At 38.4% G+C, this 17,454-nt stretch overlaps 1 protein-coding gene across 1 annotated transcript in view; it reads left to right on the forward strand.

Annotated features, from left to right (window-relative positions):
• The window catches only part of DIP2C (disco interacting protein 2 homolog C), a 604,567-nt gene that overhangs the window by 389,337 nt on the left and 197,776 nt on the right, over positions 1-17,454 (forward strand). Inside the window, 3 exon segments of the mRNA XM_043967134.1 lie at positions 7,977-8,111; positions 12,266-12,385; positions 14,322-14,519. Of these exon segments, the coding sequence (XP_043823069.1) occupies positions 7,977-8,111; positions 12,266-12,385; positions 14,322-14,519 (453 nt within the window).

The raw sequence follows: 17,454 nt of genomic DNA on the forward strand, positions 1-17,454 counted from the left end.
GGCCTCTGCTCTGAGGGCTGGCTTGTTCAGGTAGGCTAATTTTGTCCCTTTTCCTGGTTGACTGATGGCTACACAATTAACAGTGGGGTGCTACGGCTGGGGACAGCCTTAATGTATGAAAGAGTTGAGAAATTCAAGTCAATCAGGCAGAAGTTTCTTTGGGTGTTTTTCATTAAATTCAGTGGCAGCTAATCAATTATAAGTGCATTGCCTCCTCTGCATTAAAACCAAATCTAGCCCTTGTCTTCTATTAATTTGGCCGCTGTCCTTAGCCTGAAAAATAACTAGAGAGGCTTGGAAACAAGCTCTCTCTTGCCTTTTTGACTTGGAAGTTCTCCGGTGCTATGGTTTTGGTTCAGAGCACAATATTTTCAGACAACATTTTGCATTCTCTCCCTGAAAGGGTGAGGTTTTCCCATCATGAGTAATAGAAGCTTATTGCAAGAGTTAACAGTTCTCTCTGCTGAATGTCCTCGGGCTTGAAAAGATTATCCGATCAAGATTTAGGACTAGAATGTGGCCTCAGAGGCCAAGTCACCCATTTTACAGATGAAGAAACTGAGGCCTACCTAGGTGACCAAGAAAGATCACACAATGAATAAATAGAAGGGTTAAGATTTGGACCTAGGTCCTCTGATTCCAACTCCAGAGGGGTTTTGTTTTGTTTTGTTTTGTTTCCTCACGACAATCTCCTGATTCTCCTAAAATGGGACAACTGGTCCCATTTTTTGAAACTATTTGTTTACAAAAGGTTTTTCACAACGTTGACCTGCGAAGGAGATAGTGCAAGTATGATTATACTCATTTCACAAGTGGGGAAACTGAGGCTCAGAGACAGTGAGTGGCTTGACCAAAGCCGTGCAGCTAGTTGGTGGTAAAGTACAAACTGCTGAAATCCAGGCCTTCCTATCCTAGCTTGATGTTCTTGTATTTCAAGGACCTTGATTTGATTATCAGCTGTGATGGCCCTTCTGTCTGGATGAAAGCTGTGGCATAAGAATTAGGCCACTGAGTTAGTCAGCCCACACTTGGGAGTGGAGGAGCCTTCTTTGGTCGACCCTGGAATTTCAACCTTGCCTTGACCTATACCAATCAATTGAAAAAACAGCAACAAACTTTCGTTGAAGCTCTCACCTGTAGAAAAAACTTTCAAAAACTTTCCTGCAGATTTTTGTTAGCTTTTTAAAATTCTTGGTACCCTGATAATACTCAAAGTAAGTAGGGCAGAGCTTTCTCTGACCTTCTTAACGGAAGCCAGCTGCTGAGTTTTGTGATCTTCCAGTGATGGCATATGCACAGAGATTGAAAGGGAGAGGAAGGGGAGATGACACAAATAAATTTGGAAAACACTTTGAAGTCACCCAGCTGTCCCTGTTCCTATTTTTCAATCACCAGATGTACCAGCACCGTTATTTTTCCTAGCTCCATGGTGGAAACGTTTTGGTATTTGCCTGATACCAAACACAGAGGCTTATCGCATATCACTAATGATTCAGCTACAGTGTAACCTAAACACTCAATTAAGACTGAAGAAAAGCAAATGCAGTGGACTCGCATTTTGACTGCTTTTGTTGAAAGGCACTAATTTGAAAATTTGTTCCTAAAATGTTAACCTCTATTGTGTTTACTTCTGAAGCATGGGCCCCCAGCTCATGCAATACTGAGCCACACAAAAGGTTCTTAGTAGGAGATTAAACTCATCATAGAAGAGTTGCGGCATGTGTGATAAAGCAACAGGTGAAAGACAGCATTTAGAGCTGGGGGCTTCAGAGGTATTTTAGCAGACAGCTCATTTTAGAGACAAGTAAACTGAGGCCTAGAGAGTCTAGCTGATTTGTTCAAGGTGTCACATAAATAGCGGACTCTACATCTTTTCTGCCTCATTTTCCTAGCAATGGCAGCAGTGAGGAATTGCTGGCAGAGCACCTGAAATCCAAAGCAAACTATTTAAATTTGCTTGCCCTTGCCCCCAATAAGCTGAGCACCATCATTTCCATTCTTTGCACCCATAATCAGTTATTCAAATTCTATGGGGTACACTCAGATTTCTTTTTTTGCCCTTTCACAAATCTCTGTGTCCCTTTTATATTTGAGTAATGACCCAAAGGATAAGAGAGTACTATGTGTTGGGCTAAAAGAGGCCTATTATCAATGACAATTTATACACAAAAGTTTATGTAATATATATCATCAAGGAAATATACTATGGGAGAAAGAAGTTGAGTAGTCTTTTAGCAAGAGTGAGATGTAGAGGGGCAGCTAGGTGGCACAGTGAATAAAGCACTGGCCCTGGATTCAGGAGGACCTGAGTTCAAATTCATCCTCTGACACTTGACACTTACTAGCTGTGTGACCCTGGACAAGTCACTTAACCCTCATTGCCCAACAAAACCAAAAAAAAACAAAACAAAAAGAGTGAGATTTAGAACCAGAATCCTGCGTTCCTATTCATGAAACATTCAAGGAAAGGCCCTGGTGTATTGAGTACATCGAGCACCTCAACTATGAGGAATTTATGGGAAGACATGGAGGAAAATGTCATGGGATGGGAGGCAACCAATACTGTTCAAGGAGGCCCCTTGTTAATAAAGTCATAGATCCATTGAAGAATTGAAGATGGCCTAAAGAAAGCAAATTATGGAAGAAGTTGAGTAAGGTAGTCCATTGGAGTAGAAAAATTCTGACTTTTTTATTAGAAAACCTTTGATTTGAATCCCAGCTCTGAGGGCATATGGCTTCAGAAAACTCATTTTTTTTTTTTTTTTTGCTTCAGTCTTCTCATATGTGAAATTATCGTATTTGGACAAGGTGGTTTCTCAAAGCCGTTTTTGCTGTGCACTCTAAGACAAGAGCTCATTCTGCTTCTTAGGTGAGGGACTCTGAATACTTTTGGAATTTTCTCCTCTTTTCTTACCTTCAGTAACAGCGGCAGAAAGCTTAGACTATACAAGGGGTAGCTCTTGGGTGGGAGAAGAGTGGATGGGGCAGGTTGGAGGAAAGAAGTGCTGACAACTTTATTCATATAACAGCACAAGCAGGATTTGGAATTAATTCATTCAGCAGATGGGTTAGAGAAACAGAGTGTGACAGGTGAAAAGATCCTTGGACATCTAACTACTTCCATCCTTCAAGTAGCCTATCCAGTGTTGGACAACTGATTAGTAGCAGATTAACTCAATACCTATTGTGCAAATTATTTGGAACATCTATGACTACTGAATATTTTCCTTACCTCTTTTTTGTTGTTGTTTTGTTTTTTGGCGGGGCAATGAGGGTTAAGTGACTTGCCCAGGGTCACACAGCTAGTAAGTAGGTGTCAAGTGTCTGAGGCCAGATTTGAACTCAGGTCTTCCTGAATCCAAGGCCGGTGCTTTATCTACAGTGCCACCTACCTGCCCTCATCCTTACCTCTTTTTGAGTGGACTTTAGAGGCAGCTAGGTGGCCTCATTAACAGCCTTTCCTAGAAGAAAAGACAAGGGACCCTTGAGCCCAGCCTAATATCTAGATTATCATAAATACTGAATTAAAGGAGCTAAAATAGGGGTCTCCAGCCACTAAATACAACAATTCTACTAAATCCTGGAGGTTTACCTGGAGAACTTTCTAAGTCATTTGCTATCTCCAGCATTTGTCTCCTGTTGTTTGTTTGGGTTCCTGGCAGGAAAGACACCTCTTAGGCTGTAGGGCCTGTTTCCCTCCTACTCAAAAACCTCAACCATCAGCATATTGTCTCCCTCCTACTTCTCCTGTCTCTCTTGCCCATCCTCTCCAAATCTCTAGCTATGGGAAGCCTCAGCAACTGATAGGATTGATTCTAGGAAGGGGGTACGAATAGAGACAGGATTTATGATTTCCTTAGTACCAGGAATTCTGGGGTGAGGAAACTCCCTCAACTAAATTAGCACAGTATCATCTCAGAAACGCAGTCTTTAAAAGTTTCCTTGAGCCCTGAGAAGTGAGCTGACTTGGCCAGGGTCACGCAGCCAGAAAGCATCCAAGGAAGAGCCTGAATTCAGGTCCTCTGTCTTTGAGGCTAACTCTCTAGCCACTACACAACACTGCTTCTCAGTGGCAAGCAGTAATAAAGGGAAGCATTTCTGCATAAAAATAGCAATAACCATTTATAAAAGTCCATTATTTGTGCAGAAAAATCTAAGCACTGGTGGCTAGAGAGCTGGTCCTGGAATCAGGAAGATCTGAGTTAAAATCTAGTCTAAGATACTTACTAGCTGTATAACCTTGGTCAAGTCACTTACCCTCTGTTTGCCTTGGTTTCTTCATTGGTAAAATGGTGATCATAATAGCACCTACTTCCCAAGGCTGTTGTGAGGATCTAATGAGATATTAATTGTAAATGCTTTAGCATAATGCCTGGCACATAGTAAGTGGCTGTATAGATACTAGTTATTATTATTCTTTTTATCATCGTCATCATTATGATTGTGATCATTGTCATTATTCATTAAATATGGATCATTCATGTAGCTGCAGTAAGCACTAGGTTCCTTTGTTCCACCACTACCCATTTCTAAGACCTTGGGCCAGTCTTTATACATGGTCACTTTTATTTGTATTCAAAAAGACTTGTCTTCTACTGCTGCTGCTGCTCACTTTCCATCACTCCAGAGCGTAAACAAAAAGACCTACAGCAGCTCCTTACATTTGAGTTAGTTTCTCTTCCTTCATCTCTTTTTTCTTCCTCTGCCCTTCTCATTTGTTCTTTTTTGGGGGGGGGGGCAGGGCAATGAGGGTTAAGTGACTTGCTCAGGGTCACACAGCTAGTAAGTGTCAAGTGTCTGAGGCTGGATTTGAACTCAGGTCCTCCTGACTCCAGGTCCAGTGCTCTATCCACTGCACCACCTGGCTGCCCCTCATTTGTTCTCCATTGAGGTTCGACTTCAGTCTTTTTTCATCCTCTTCCTCCTCTCTAAGTGAACAAACAGCCCTGCATATTCTTTTGTGTCTTCCCACATATCTGTAACCCCTACGGCTCTTCATCTAACAAGTGCTCTTGTCTCTCTCCTGTCATACATTTACTTGTGAACAACCTCAGCATTTTAAGTACCTCACAAAAAAGGAAGAATTATGATTATCGATTACATGTAGATTGGCACCTAGAATAGCTTGTTGTATAATGATGTTACTGAATCTCCTTCCTCCCCCCCAAACTGGGGTTCCTTTTCTGTCAGCAGACAAGAAAGCTATGATAGACTTCTCAGAATGATGTTTTTATGTGCACAAAATGATATGCAAAAGGAAAATGGGCAAAGAAAGCCTATAATATTACATTACACATAGTTATATATACATATACATATTTTTGTTGTTATTCATCTATTCATTTCAGTCATGTCTGGCTCTGTACCTCATTTGAGGTTTTCTAGGCAAGGATACTGGAATGGTTTACCATTTCCTTCTCCAGTTCATTTGACAGATGAGGAAATTGAGGCATAAAGGGTTAAGTGACTTGCCCTGGGCCACATCGCTAGTAAGTATATGAGGCTGGATTTGAACTCATGAAGATGTCTTCTGACTTTAGGCTTAGGTGGTCAGAAGATCAGGACTTCATGAGTTGCTCAGACTGTGCAGCTCTTTGACAGAGTTAGTATATCGCTCAGCAGTGCCACAGTTGCTTACCTTTGTTTTACAATGTGATGGGCAATTGTTTATTTTCTAAATTTGTATTTGTGAGTCTTGAGTTTTAAATATTTCTTTTGTGATGGAAATAAAATGCTATGCTTGGTACCCCGTTTTGTATGAGTGCCTTTCTAGAAGGAAATTTGTTAATTCATTTTTGTTCAGTGCACTCTGCCCACTGCACCACCTAGGTGCCCTATATATACATACACAGCATCTAAATACAATTATATGTTATCCATAAACATATATAATGTGTGCATGCATGCATACATACTACAACATTTACAAGTTCATGGACCCCCAAATTAAGAACCTCCTATGTTAAAATGATACTTTCAGGGATTTGTGATTCCTTTAGAGTATCCACTGAAACCTCTCCACACCTTAGCAAGTGGACATCATGGGTTGTCATGGCCAGAAGATTTCACTACAGTGTTGCCATCCTTTTTTTTTTTTTAAATGAGGCAATTGGAGTTAAGTGACTTGCCCAGGGTCACACAGCTAATAAGTGTTAAGTGTCTGAGTTCGGGTTTGAACTCAGGTCCTCTTGACTTCAGGGCCAGTGCTCTATCCACTGTGCCACCTAGCTGCCCCTGCCATCCTTCTTGTGAAGAGCCTCTCCCCACAACTTGGATGATCCTCCACTGCTGGTGTGAGTCTAGGTCCATCCTCAAAACCTTTTCATAAGCCCTGCCAGAACTTACAACCCGAAGCATCTCCCCCCCACCCCCACCCCCACCCCCTGCCATGCCCCATTCAGACATCCAAGTCAGGCATTTCTGAAGGCACTAAAGGGAGCTGTTAACAAGAAAGCATTTCCAAGGAAAGAGAGGTATACCTCTAATTGACTGTGCACACTTCTACTTTGTATGTATTGCCTTGTGTTTCTTTTCGGGTAAACAATCCACCAGGGAAAACACTTCTTTATAAAATATAACACACTGGGTTGCTCAATGTATTGCATTCCCAATAGTCAGTAACATGTGATATATTCTGTCCAGGTCATCTGGAACTGTGGCCAAAATAAAAAAAAAATGAAACAACTTTGGAAAGTAATTTCAAAAAGTATTACTTGTAGGGCAATAATGGAAAGTTACTGTCCAACTGAGACACATATATAATTTTCATTGTCCCTTTACATTTGCCATTTAAATCAATACTGTTTTTAAAAAAATTTACATTTAATAATTTTTATTTTGAACTTAAGTATCTTCCCAAAAAAGGACATTTCCATACACACAGCAAATCATAAAAAGAAGATTCTTTATGAAGTTGGCTCTTCATTCATACCACTGGGTTTTTTAAAAAAGGATATCATACATTTTCCAAATGACTTCAAAACTGTCCTGCTTATCTGTGCTTCCTTCTGAACTTCCTTTTATTCTCTTATCTGCATTTTTAAAAATGTTACACTGGTCCTCTTTTCTTTTATCCCTATACCTAACTCCTCCTTCCCTTTGACTTCCCCTCCTTAGTTAAGTATGGCTAAAAAAGGGAGGCAGAGAAAGGTCTTTACAAGTAAACGGAGTCTAGCAAGATGAAGCCACAGAGTGGCCATGTCCAAAAATGTATGTGCCCGCCCCTTGTATCCATCACCCCCTGTCAGGGGGTGGGGTGATGTGCTTCAAGCAAGATACCGTAGTTAAGACACAGCCCTGTATTGTTCTGATGACTCTGATTTATGAAATGCATTCTGAAAGGTGTGACTGCTTTTTGTACTCAGCAACGAGGCCTATCTGAAACTGAGAAGTGCAGTGGGTCAGGGTTCAGTTTTGGAACTAGGAAGCCCTGAGTTTCAGTGTTGTGACTAATGCATAGCAGCTTTGTTCTCTTGGACAAGCTGCTTCACTTCCCAGCATACTAGACAGCCCTGTAAGGTTGTGAGTTGTAGAGAAGGTGCCAATTTGCATTGGTAGGGGGAGTTCCTTCACCAAGGCTCTCCCTATACCCGTAAAATCAGCTCCTCTCCTTGTTCCTAACTCATTTTAGCCCTGCTCTCTTTGGATCTTCATCCCTTAATGTAAAGATCCCACTGTACCTACTACTCTCCATGTTCAGAAGTCTTATATCACCTTTTGTCCAGAGTAATGCTCCTCTGACCTGCTCAAAAGTAAAACAAACAAACACACACACACACACACACACACACACACACACACACACACACACACACACACACACACACACACACCCTCTGCACCATTTTATTGCTGAATAATGACAATAGTGTCTTTTCCCAGGATGTGGCCCTGCCTCTTACCTGGTGGTCTAAATAACTTAATTAACCTTGATCATTTAAAAAAATTCAACCGAATAATTCATTATTTCTTCACAGAAAACCATTCCGCGCCTCCTGATGTTACCACTTACACCTCAGAGCACTCAATACAAGTTGAAAGACCTCAAGGATCAACATCATCACGCACGGCACCAAAGTATGGAAATGCTGAACTCATGGAGACTGGGGATGGTATGTCTTGTAGTTTTTGCCCTTTTTTTTTTCTTCTCCCTTCCCGCCTTCTTTTGAGTTCTGATTTGCATTAGCCCATCTTTCCACTCCCATAATTTGTGTGCTATAGACATCTGTTCCTTGTTTCTTCTGGCCGTATTTCACTCAGAAATGCATCCACAACCCAGTTTGTAAGATCTTTTTGAACCCTTAAAATAAGGTGGCATATGGAAAGCAAATGACAAACTCTAAGAAGTATTCATTAATGCGATATGATTTCTTGGGCGGGGGGGGGGGAGGGGAGTGAAATTTGAGGAAGTTTGGCTAAGAAGAGAAGAAAGAAGACTCCGAAGACAATGATGTTTTCCCAGATGTGTAACCAGGGTGGATACAGGGATTAGAACACATGGACTAATACCTGAGATGAGGACCAGAAAGGTCAAAATTAAGTTAAATGGGGAAATAAAGGTGGACAGAAGGGCACTTGAAAAGAAGTTGTTTGGAGGTTCAGAGAGAGAGAAAAGTATGTAACAAAAATCAGCCAAATTGTGGGGAAATGATCCACCAGTCAAATGCTTCAGAGGTCTTGCAACTTTCTTCTTGGGGTGTTCTCTGATGTTGGAGCCTTTTGCAGTTGCTGAGCATGATGGCCTTTGGAGAACAGTTGGGCCCCAGCATCTTATGGATCAAGTTCTTGAGTTTGTTATTCTAATTCCCCAAGCCCTGGTCCTTTCAGGTAGTGTTTGGGCTACATTTGATACAACAAGGGTTTACTTTTCTAGATGAATGCTACACAAAATTTGGGGTGTAAAATTTGTCAACACACTGATCCAAGACCTGTGTGGTATGGTGACAAATGAACTGCAATCGTTCTGGTCCTTCTTTTTGTCCTTAAGACCAGCTGCCTTTCTACAAGTCACTTAAGCTACCTAATTCTTATTTCCCTTTGTGGTAAGATGTGGAGGACAATAATTCCCAGGGTTACCATAAGAGTAAAATGATAAAATATTTGGGAAAACTGATTGGGAAAGTAATTAAGTATTTGGAAAAAAGGATTGTAATTTATTAAGTTTGGGACCACTGGGGTGTGTTTTCTTTTGCAGGTGACAAGATTGAAATTGATAACCGCACTAAATGTGGGTACCAAAGGCACCAATTTTAAGCTTGCTAACAGTGATATCAGAGAGGAAGGGAGGGGGCCACTGCCATTGGACTCTTCTATCTAATGAGAGAACTTATGACATGGCATGGATAATTTTTTGTGTGTGATTAAGCAGGTGGATGAATAAACATCAGCCCCTGTTGTGACCAATGACATGCTTTGCTACAGAGCTGAGCTTGCCAAAAATGCTGTAAATTTTTAAAGTACAAAGAAAAGAATTTGGCATAAATTCACTGTTTTAATGTTCATGTGCCAAATTGGTTAAGTACATTGCAATAATTCATTACTGAGTAGAAATATTTAGTAGCAGAACTAGCATCACCTGAATTGGGTTGAATATAGATACCTAATTAATGGGTATGTATGTATTAATATGTGTGAAACTGTCCCAGTTGCTAAGAGGAAGCAGAGTGGTTTTTTGTTTGTTTCCTTTTTTTTTTTTTCAGGGCAATGAGGGTTAAGTGACTTGCCCAGGGACACTCAGCTAGTAAGTGTCAAGTGTCAGAGGATGAATTTGAACTCAGGTCCTCCTGAATCCAGGGCCAGTGCTTTATCCACTATGCCACCTAGCTGCCCCAAGAGGAAGCAGAGTGTGATAATAGCACTGGTTGTTGATTTGGACAAACTTACTTCAAACCTTGGCTCTGCTTCATGAGTTGCATGACCTTAGACAAAACACTTTGTCTCAGTTTAACTTTCTCATCTGTAATAGAAAGTTGTTGACTAGATCAGCAGTTCTCAACCTGTGAACCATAAACTTAAGGGTTTTTTTTGATAACCATATTTCAATATTACTGATTTACTCTGTATCCTGGTATTCTCTCTCCCCATGCATTTAAAAAACGTTATCCCAAGGGTCTATTGGTTTTAAAAGATTGCCAAAGGAGTCCATAACAAATGAAAAGGTTAAGAGCCCTGGTCTAAATGATCTCTAAAGTCCCTTGTATGTAGTTCTAAATCTATGATAATCTGTCTTATGTTTTTTATTTTCATTTTTCTTAACTTTGTTTTATTTTCTCTGGTAAATTTATTATTTATTCAGCTGATTTTTCTGTTATTTTTATTATTACTCAGAGTTTTCTAAGTGAATTTTCTCAGTGATTCACTTATCATGGGATGACCCATGAGTCATTGGATACAGTTCCCCTGACATTGCTTACTATTGTTTGAGTATGCCGCCCTTATGCTTGAGAGATTTAGGGAGAGTTCTTGGTTATTGAAACTTCCTATCTTGAAAGGAACCTATACATGTGTGTGATAACATAATAACACAACACAATATATACATATATGTGTATCTCTCTATATATATATATATGTACATATTTTTTCATTTGAAAACTATAAGAGGAAAAGTTCTTTGAATAACAGTATTTATTCTTGAATGTTGCAACACATCCCTGAAAAACTTGTGCTTAGTTCTTCTGTCTAAAACAATATAAAGTAACAGCATTCATTTTCCTTCTGTGATTATTATGAAAAAGTATCTCCACCTCAGCACCATAATTCATATTCATTCATAGGATGACTAAAATTCACACCAACCCATTGATATATTTCCAATCTCTTTCTGCATGAATAGCCTTTTATTTCAAAGGCAGTATATTAATTCTACTCAGGTTCTTGGATGAGTCTGCTGGTCTCTCTTGAGTTTGGGTAGACTTTATACTTTGATAGTAAAAAACGCCACCACCTAAATGCCTGTTTGTGGGAATCTCAGCACTATTTCTTTAAGCCCCTCCCCTCCATTTTGCTGAAGATTTATCCTTTTTAAAAACCCCCAACCATTAATTTTAACCTTCATTTGCTCCTGTGGTTAATAATCAAACGGGCTACCAGAATGTCATAGGTTGACTATTCTTTCCTTAGGAAAATCCAAGGAACAAGTGTAATAGAATTCTATAAAGTTTGGGGTATTTTTCTTTAAAAAACAACAACAAGATACTTAGAAAATCTTCTAATTTATCTCTTCTCCACACCTATTGAAAAGTAGTTTGAATCATCCTGGAAGCAAAAAAATGAACCTTTTACAATTATTGTTGAAGACATTTTTTGTAAAGTGCGTGTTAAATGAATATGTGTTCTACTATCTCATATGGATGATATATAGTGGGAATGGCAGTACTACATTGCAGTAGTTTACACTTATATAAATCTTTAATGTTTAAAAAGCAGGTTACAGAATTCATTTTGCTTGATTCACATAAAAATGCTGTAAGTCAGACACTATTGGTATTAACACCCCCATATTACATAGGAGGAAAGAGAGACTCATAGGGGATAAATGATTTGCCTAAAATTGCCCATTTCATAAGTGTTTGATCTGGATCCAAAAACCCAAACCCTTTAGTGATGCCATGACCTCTGCTTTTTTCCAGTGGGCAACATTTCTCCTTATTGGCAGAACATTGACAACAAAGCATCACTATATATAAAATAGGGTCTATGATTTCATTGATAGAGAGAACTCTCCTGGATGAGAGGAGAACTTTTACCAGTACAGGCTGAGACCTTCCTTGCTACTTGTAGTTTCAGAGTTACCTGATTTACACAAAGTGACATGGTTACCATTGTAAGAGGTGGGTCTTCCTGTCTTCAAGACCAACTCTCTCTACCATATTGCCTCTCATTCTGCACATGTTAAGGGTTGTGAATTGGGCCAAGTTCATCATTAGCAACCCAAATTTGATCACAGATTATTTCCGAATAGAATCCACATAAAAAGGACTTAAATTCGTCTCACACAGAGTCATTCTATTTCATCTTTATTGTTTTTATGTTTGGATAAACACTTGTTCAACTAAATATACTTATTTCAGAAAGTTATTCTCCCAGTACTTTGGTTCAGGGTAGGGTGTCAACTTATTTTTGTTTTTGTTTTTTAATTTTCTAAACAATCTCAGATCTGGTATATCAAGCTCTTGTTTCATTGCCAATTGTTGCCTTGTTTCTTTGTTTAAACCCTGAGTTGCCTGGAAGCCATCTCATCTCTCCCATGGTCCCTATTCTCCAGGAGTACCTGTGAGCAGCCGTGTGTCAGCAAAGATTCAACAGCTGGTCAATACCCTCAAACGGCCCAAACGACCTCCGTTACGAGAATTCTTTGTAGATGATTTTGAGGAATTGTTAGAAGGTAAAAAAAAAAAAAGAAAGAAAGAAAAAGAAAAAAAAAGCTTTATATATATATATATATATATATATAACTTTTGGATGTTGTTAAAATGCTATAAACTGTAATGATATTGTTTCTACCAGAGCTCTTATCTTTAAAAGAAGAGCATCTCATTCTCTGAGATGACAAGACTTTAGCAAAGAAAGCTCAGATAAAATGAAGGTCCCTAAGGATCACCTTGCACAATGAGCCAAATTCTTGGTGACTCAGGATAGCAATTCAAAATTGATTATTTGGTGTATCACCCTCAGCAGATTGTGATTCTATCATCTCAGCAAGGGCTCCTCTGAGAATACTGTAGAATTTCAGAGGGGGTGTGAATTATGGTACAGCCTAACTCACAGGAAAGCATGTTTCTTGGTGTGTGAGTGTATATTTCCAGAGTGAAACACGATGCTACCATTTTTCTCCTTTTCTTGTCCCAGTGTAAAAATGTGAGTGCCTGGCATCATATATGGATGCTTTGGTTTTATTTTTTAAAACAGACAAGAATCAGAAGTGATAGATGGAGGCAGAAAAGGAAATATGCTTATTTAAATGAATTTTATTGTAAAGGTGAAATCCATATGTTTAAGCAGTTGTTGGTATTAGACATCAGTTGTGATATAGTGAGAACAAGTATTATAATCTTATCCTGTGGATAGCTGGTTCTCGGACAATGATAAGCCATAAAAAATTCTATAAGGTTAGAAGAAGTTGTCTCCTGCCTTCATCTTCCTAATCTAAATAATTGGACTAAATGCACTTGATTGTTAAGTTTGTGTTAGGGCTTTACTTAAGGCGATAGTCTTTTTCCTCTACTCCTTTGGTAATTATAAATGGAAATGTTTATCTTGTTGACTATGGGTAGAAATATACTTTAGCAATAACAAGTGTTAACAAGAGTTTTTAGAACCTAAAGTAATTTTGTAAGCTGATGCTTTTCCTCCTTTTAAACATTGTTGATAGTGCTGTTTATTTCATTGGGCATCAGTTCATATAAGCTTTTCCCTGTCTTTTTGAAATCATCCATTTCCTCACATCTTATAGCACAGAAGTATTCATTTCATCACACTGATATGCCACAACTTAGCTATTCCTCAATTGGCAAGCATCTCCTTACTTTCCCAGTTTTTGCCACCACAGTAAGAGCTGCTATAAATATTTTTGCACTGGGAGGACTCTTTTTTTCCTCATTCTTTAACCACTTTTGATTATAGACCTCCCAGACACAATAGTATTTGTACTACTAAGTAACTATTTGTGTATTTTTTCAAATCGCTTTCCAGAATAGTTGTACCCATTCATAAGTCTACCAACAGTGCATCCATATATATCTTTTCCCACAGCCCCTCTAACATTTATCATGTTTCTTTTTGTCATCTCTGCTGTTCCAATGGGTATGAGATGGAATCTCAGAACTGTCAAGCATTTTTTCATATGGCTATAGATAGCCTCTGTTTCTTTTCTGGAGAAGTGTCTGATCGTATCCTTAGACCATTTCTCAATTGGAGAATGGCTGTTTTTATTATACATTTGAATAGTATACCCATAAAGGTTTTGACACTTGGATTAGAAAAGATACATTTAAAAATTTTGCGGGTTGTCATTCAGCAAGCATACTTGTGGTTTTCCTAAGATTCTTTGACCTGGTGTGTGTGTGTGTGTGTGTGTGTGTGTGTGTGTGTGTGTGCGCATGCATGTAAAATAAAATGTATAGCTATTTCTTCTATGAATACAATGGTTTTCTCCAAAACTCTGCCTTCTGAGAAATATGCACATGTAGCTCCTCCCACATAACAAATTTAACCTTTCCATTTTTAAATTTCTGTGGTGTTTTGAAAAGACGACTGAATTTTACAGGTATGAAAATGATATTTATTTGAAACTAATTCTGATTTTGTAATTCACATACAAGTTCAACAACCAGATCCAAACCAACCAAAGCCAGAAGGAGCACAGATGTTGGCAATGCGTGGGGAGCAGCTGGGAGTGGTAACAAATTGGCCACCATCATTAGAAGCAGCATTACAACGATGGGGAACCATTTCACCAAAGGCCCCTTGCCTAACCACTATGGATACAAATGGAAAACCACTGTACATTCTTACTTATGGTAAGTAATTCCACAATGCTATTTTTACCATGTTCCATTAATACTGGTTCTCCCATCTATGTAGACCTCCTTCTCTGCCTTACCTTCCTAGATGTAGATATTCTATCAAAGTTCTATTGTTGGCCCTCCTACATTCCTTCTATAGGTAAGCTTATCCAGTCCAAGGATAATTGACTTAGACTCTTGGGACTCTCAGTTTTTTAATTTTCGCTCTGCCCTCTCTCCAGCTAGGTAGTGCAGTGGATAGAACACTGGGCCTGCAGTCAAGAAGACTCATTTTGAGTTCAAATCTGGCCTCAGACACCAGTTGTGTGACCTTGGGCAAGCCACTTATTCCTGTTTGCCTTAGTTTCTTCATCTGTAAAATGAACTGGAGAAAGAAATGGCAAACCACTCCAGTATCTTTTCCAAGAAACCCCAGATGGGGTCACAAAGAATCAGACACAAGTTAAACACAACTCAACTTTCTCCAAACACCAAAAATGAATTTCTATGTATCTGTTTCATGCATATCTCTGTCTGAAAAACCCATTGAATTCAACATGTCCAGAAACAAACTTACCATTTTGCTCTATCTAAAATAGCTTATCTTTATATCCCAATTTTGTTTTGTTAGTGGCATCACCATGCTTTCAAACAGATTGTCTTGGAATCCTCCTCTACAAATCTTTCTCCTTCACCCACTACATTCAATTAGTCACTAAGTTTTGTCAATTCTACTCCCATAGTATCTCTCCCTTTAGTCCCTTCCTTTCCTTTTCTACTGTCACCAGCCTGGTTCATACCTTCTGTACTTCTTGCTTGGTCTATCTCAATAAGGCCTGTATTAGTATATCTATCTGCCTCCAGATTTTTTCCTTTCTCATCCCTTGCAAGAGAAATCTTTCCTTTTTAAAAGCTTTTTAGAAATCCTTTTTGAAAAGTCCAAACTGCTTAGACCAAAATTCAAGACCCTCCACAGTTTTGTTATTACCTATCTTTCTAACTATTTCTCATGTTACTACCTTATATAGTTGTTCCTGTAAACATATCTAGTGCTTCTTTAACCTTTAGCCTTTTTTTCATGCTATTTCTTCTGCCGTTAATGTCCTCCCAGAATATTGTAATACTATTGATGAAGTCCAACTTGTCCTTCAAAATATATCTCAAATGCCACTTCTTTTAACCAGGCCTCCTTGATTCCTTGTTAACTAAAATGATCTCTGCTGCCTCTTCTCTTGTTTAGCACTTTCTAACTTTCTTGGGGGAATTTCTCTCATACTGTCTTGAATCATAGTAAATTACATACCTAGTTAGTTCATCTCCCCTATTTTATAAGTTCCTTAAGGATAATGACTGTGTTTTACTTATGTTTGATTCTTCCATGGAAGGTAACACTTTTCACATATTTATTAAATATGTATTGAAGGAATGAATGAATTTTTCATTCTCAAAGTTATCCCATCATTTTCCTGTGCCCACGCAGGAGGGCTTTAAAAAAAAAAAAAACAAACATCAATTGCTTTTAACTTGTGATAATTATTTTTCAAAGATTGTTTTTATGAAAAAAAATCACATCAACTATTTTAAAAGTAATTATGTATGTATCAATTTTATAATGAATAAGAAACTCCATCTTTGGCTGTTTATGAACAAAGTAATGCTCTCAAAGTCAGGTATGAAAAGTTGCTACTGGTATCATTTAATAGAAATGTCAGCAGGTCATTGATTTCATGCTAATTGCAGATTAGAAATTCTAATAAGGTGAGGGCTTAAAATTTTTTTTTTTGCCTGATGTATAATTAATAACTCCTACCTGGAGATCAGTACAACTCTACTCTGAATGCCCCTTGACCCCCTTTAACATGAAAACAGAGACAATACAATGGTCTCAAGGCTCAAACAAGCTCTACTTGCTACCTGACACATATACCTGGTGATATGGAAGTTCCTTCTTTTATACTAAGCCCTTGAGAAATTAGTCCTTCACTACATATATGAGGAATTGGGGGGGGGGGAATGCATTACATATACACTCCAGTTTCATGAATGAGGACAGCGTATAACATTCTGTTATTGGAATTTATTTGAAAAGTTCTTGTGAATTTTAATTGTTTCCCTGGATCAGTCAAGAAGTAAACATTTTTTTTCTCTCTTGAAAGTCTTCCACCAAAAACACAGCTGATCTGAAATTTCAAGAGAGTTGACAGTCCTTGTTGGGTGGGCCAAAACTGACATTGCTAGGGCCCAATGAAAAGAGACCTAGAGGCACATTGCTTTTTTTCTGAATTTAACCTTGTGGCAATGAGTCATGGGACTAGGTTCAGCCAGGCCACGTGCTTAAAATTCTTGATTTTGTTCTTCTTTTCATTAATATTTGACTGCCCATAGCATGCCAGGAACTGAATAAAGTGCTTAGCCTTAAGCCATATTCTTTAAGCCCTACCAAGGTTTGAGCCAAGAATCTGAAGAGGAACATGAGAAAAAGTAAAAGATCTAGGTCTACCCATCTGTAGAATGATGAAAAATTCTGTAGAATCCAAGTAAAGAAACTGGCAGGGCTGTACATATCCTTTGACCATTTATCAATTGGGAAATGGAGGGAGGAATTTAAGGGTGAAGAGAAGAGAACCTAAGGAAATAGTCTTTCCTTAAAACAGAAGCAAAAATAACTTAAGAAACAATAATATCTTTTAAAAGTATGAACTTTTAAAAATCCTAATTCAGAAAAATCTGTATTAAACTCAAGGATAAAAATTGAAATTTAACTCATAACTTTACACATGAATAGATTAAATAATACAATAAAACAACTGTTACAATATGAATAAGAAAACAAAATCCCAAAATCTGTTGCTTATCAGTTTTAAGAGGTTTTTTCCCCTCTTCATCCTGTTTTTTTCCTTTCAAAAAATAGCCTTTATTATATGGAGTGGCTCTCATGAAGGAGAGATAT

This window comes from Dromiciops gliroides, chromosome 5 (assembly GCF_019393635.1).
Source record: "Dromiciops gliroides isolate mDroGli1 chromosome 5, mDroGli1.pri, whole genome shotgun sequence".
NCBI classification, from domain to species: Eukaryota; Metazoa; Chordata; class Mammalia; order Microbiotheria; family Microbiotheriidae; genus Dromiciops; species Dromiciops gliroides.